We start from the raw sequence: 3,565 nt of genomic DNA, 5'->3' as shown, positions 1-3,565 counted from the left end.
CGCCGCCCGCGCGAGCGGACTGCGCCCGGCCCGGCATCCGTTGCGTTTCCAAGAGCCGAGCGTATTCGGGCTCGGCGTTCGCCAGTGGACCCCTCCCTCTGATCTGCGGCGTCCAGCAGGCGGCGGCGGCGATCTGTGTCTGACGGAGGCCTGCGTGAAGGTGGCCGGCCAGATGGCGGAGGCCATGGACCGCGGCGCCGACCCCTGCCGCGACTTCTACCAGTTCGCCTGCGGCGGCTGGATGCGCAAGAACCCGCTCCCGGACGGCCGCTCGCGCTGGTCCACCTTCAACAGCATCTGGGAGCAGAACCAGGTGCTCCTCAAGCACCTGCTGGGTGAGCGACAAAGCGCCGCTGCGGCCGTTCCGCGCTCGCGGGCCTCCGCCGCCGACTTGCCCGACGGACGGAAGCGCTGCGCTGCGCTCGGGGGCGGCCGTCGCGGCCATCCGCCACCGGGTCCCTACGATTGGCGGCAGATTTTGTCCGTTGATTGCTCGTCCGGTTGATTGGTCGATCGGGCGAGTCGCTTGGCTATTTTGCCCGCTTGCTGGCACGGTCGCATTTGTTTCGACGGCTTTGTTGATGAGACGCAAAGGCTTGGGCTTAGAAATGTCTTTTTATGGAGGGGGGGGACGACATTGCGGTCACTTTTGGTCTTGTTGGGCGTGTCTAAAAACAGCCGATTGCTCGGGTGGGTTTGGAACCTTTTGGGTTCAAGCGGGAAGGTCGAGGGAAAGCGAGTCCAGACGACGGAATTTGACTTGACGCAAGGCGAGCGGCGGTTTGACCTTTTCAGAGAACGCCACCTTCAACGGCAGCAGCGAGGCCGAGAAGAAGACTCAGGCCTACTACTTTTCCTGCCTCAACACGCAGAAGATCCAAGACTTGGGGGCCCGGCCGCTGGTGGACCTCATCGCCAGGGTAACTCTCCTCCTCCGCCGCCGGCGCCGCCGCCGATTCCCAGCGGACGCGGCGCCCTCAACGCCGGCCGTGCGCGCAGGCGGGGGGCTGGAACCTGACGGGAGCATGGGACAAGGACAACTTCATGGAGGTGCTGAAGTTGGTGTCGGGGCCCTACCGGGCGCAGCCCTTCTTCAGCGTGGCCGTCAGCACCGACCCCAAGAACTCCAACAGCAACGTCATCCAGGTGCGGCCGCCGCCGCGTGGGCCCCCCCCCGCCCCCCTCCCCGCTTCGTCTCCATCGACGGCAAGCGACGCCGCGTGGCCATTGGTCCCGTTTCGTTCCTCGCCCGCAGGTGGACCAATCGGGGCTCTTCCTGCCGTCTCGCGACTACTACCTCAACAAGACGGCCAATGACAAGGTGAGCGGCGCGCGCGTGAGAGAGCCCGCGTGCGCCTCCGAGCGTGTAGTGAGCGGCGGCCGTGGCCGGCGCAGGTTCTGCGGGCGTACTTGGACTACATGGTGGAGTTGGGCACCCTGCTGGGGGCCTCGCCGGCGGCGGCGGCCGAGCAGATGCGGCAGATCATGGACTTTGAGACGCGGCTGGCCGGCATCACCGTGCCGCAGGACCAGCGGCGGGACGAGGAGAAGATCTATCACAAGGTCACCGTCGCCGAGCTGCAGGTGAGGCCCCGCCCTCCCCGGCCCGCTCGCCTCTCTTGAGCGCGACCTTGACGTTTGCGTTGGTCCAAAACGTTTGCTGAAGGACAAATCTTTGTTCGGGGCGGCGACGTTTTGCCAGGGCCGCCGTACCGTGGCACGGAGGAACGGGTCACGGCTGACTTTGCGCTCCGGTCGGCGTTTCACGCGGAACGCGGCCGACCGCTTAGCGCGTCCGTCGACCGCTTGACGCGTCCGCCTCACGATGCGGAGGTCGCGGGTTCGATTCCGGGGCCCCGTCGTTCTGCCCGTGCCCGCGTGGGTTTTCTCCGGGTGCTCCGCTTTCCTCCCGCGTTGCCAAAACACGCAGGGCAGGTCAACGCTCCGAACGCCGACGGCCGGCGCGTTCTCCCGCGCTCGAGGCATCGAGGCGGGCGGCAGCCGGCCGAGAACTTTTGAGATGGGCGCTCGCCGCGCGCCGAGGCGGGGGCACGGCCGCGCCGGCCGTCACCGCGGCAACGGTTGCCGCGTGCGGTCGCTACATGACCGCATCGCCCTTCGAGGAGACGGCTTGCGTAACCTGCCGTGTGTGCGCGCGTGATGAGGAGGCGGGGGAGAATGAGCGTGAGGAAGAGGAAGGTGGAGGAGGAGGAGGAAGAGGATCAGGTTGGCCGCGATGAACTCGATGATGTTGAGAAGGACGTGGCCGGGCGAGGACCGCCATGTGGGCGTTCGCGCGGCCACAGCGCGACTCGCGTGGATTCTCAAAAGCGCGTGCGCGTGCTTGCGTGCAGACGCTGGCTCCGGCCGTGGACTGGCTGGACTTGCTGTCGTCGTGTTTGTCGCCGCTGGACCTCAACGACAGCGAACCCGTGGTGGTCTACGCGCGAGAATACCTGCAGCAAGTCTCCCAGCTCATCAACGGGACGGAGCGCAGGTGAGGCGCTCGCGCGCACGGGCCCGAGGGCTCGCTCGCCCCCAAAGTAGCCGAGCGGGGCATCTCGCCAACGGGGTCTTTGGGTCGCCGGCGACGATGAGCGCGAGAAAGCTTCGGTCCTCGGGAAATTGTCGACGCTCTCGATGGTCGAGCGTGTCGGAAATGGGCGCGCGCTCGAGTCGACGGCGGCTGTCCCTTTGCCAAAGCTCGCTGACCCCGCCCTGGCCCCGAGCGCCTTTTCACACGCACTCCGCGTGTGTGTGTGTGCGTAGTTTGTTGAACAACTACATGATGTGGAACTTGGTTCAGAAGAGCGTGTCCAGTCTGGATCAACGTTTTGAGAACGCTCAGGATAAGCTCCTGGAAAGCCTCTACGGCACCAAGAAGGTACGCCGCCGCCCCCGCCGCGCCGACTCGTGCCGCTTCCGTCGCCACGTCTTCAACCCACGGTCGCGTTAACGAGGCCGACGATCGACGGACGCTCGCCGGGCAGTTGTTTTGCGGGCGCTCCCTCTTCAAACGAGTCGCCGTTGAGCTTTTTTGTGGGTTTTGTGCGCCGCGCAGTCGTGCACGCCGCGCTGGCAGACGTGCATCGGGAACACGGACGACACGCTGGGCTTCGCGCTGGGCGCGCTCTTCGTCAAGGCCACCTTCGACAAGCGCAGCAAAGACACGGTGAGTCGGCCGGCCGAGGGCCGCCAACGCGAAAGTCACTCGTTCGCGGCCGGTTTGCGCCAACGGATTTCGGCCGCCGTTCTCGTCGGATTCGGAAACGGCGCCTTCGCTCATCGGCGACGTCCTCGTCCTCGGCACGTGATCGCCAGCAGGTCGCCGACCCGTCGAGCTCACGGTGGCTCGGAAGAGGCCTTCGTGCCGTTGCGCTGCGAAGTTTGTCCGTTTTCATGAAAAGCCGTTGCCGTGGCAACGCAAGCGCACCAAGCAAACAACGCGACCACAAAAACTCAAAGAAAGGCGTCGGGGCTGGAAACAGAGTCCCCCTTTTCTGGGGTTATTGGGTCTTTTTTTTTTTTTTTTTAAAAAGGCTCAACAGCGTCCCCGACACATTTT

General features: G+C 65.3%; 1 protein-coding gene across 1 annotated transcript in view; it reads left to right on the top strand.

Moving 5' to 3' along the window:
* Window positions 1-3,565, top strand: part of ece2b (endothelin converting enzyme 2b) — a 15,586-nt gene that overhangs the window by 5,156 nt on the left and 6,865 nt on the right. Inside the window, exons 5-12 of the mRNA XM_019867629.1 lie at window positions 120-335; window positions 796-920; window positions 1,000-1,146; window positions 1,256-1,321; window positions 1,396-1,584; window positions 2,355-2,497; window positions 2,770-2,884; window positions 3,062-3,172. Of these exons, the coding sequence (XP_019723188.1) occupies window positions 120-335; window positions 796-920; window positions 1,000-1,146; window positions 1,256-1,321; window positions 1,396-1,584; window positions 2,355-2,497; window positions 2,770-2,884; window positions 3,062-3,172 (1,112 nt within the window). The remainder of the gene's footprint in view (window positions 1-119; window positions 336-795; window positions 921-999; window positions 1,147-1,255; window positions 1,322-1,395; window positions 1,585-2,354; window positions 2,498-2,769; window positions 2,885-3,061; window positions 3,173-3,565) is intronic.

The sequence above is a fragment of the Hippocampus comes genome, unplaced genomic scaffold (assembly GCF_001891065.2).
Source record: "Hippocampus comes isolate QL1 unplaced genomic scaffold, H_comes_QL1_v1.1 scaffold49, whole genome shotgun sequence".
Classification (NCBI taxonomy): domain Eukaryota; kingdom Metazoa; phylum Chordata; class Actinopteri; order Syngnathiformes; family Syngnathidae; genus Hippocampus; species Hippocampus comes.
Note: the sequence above shows the minus strand (reverse complement) of the source record. Positions and strands in the feature narration are given on the sequence as shown.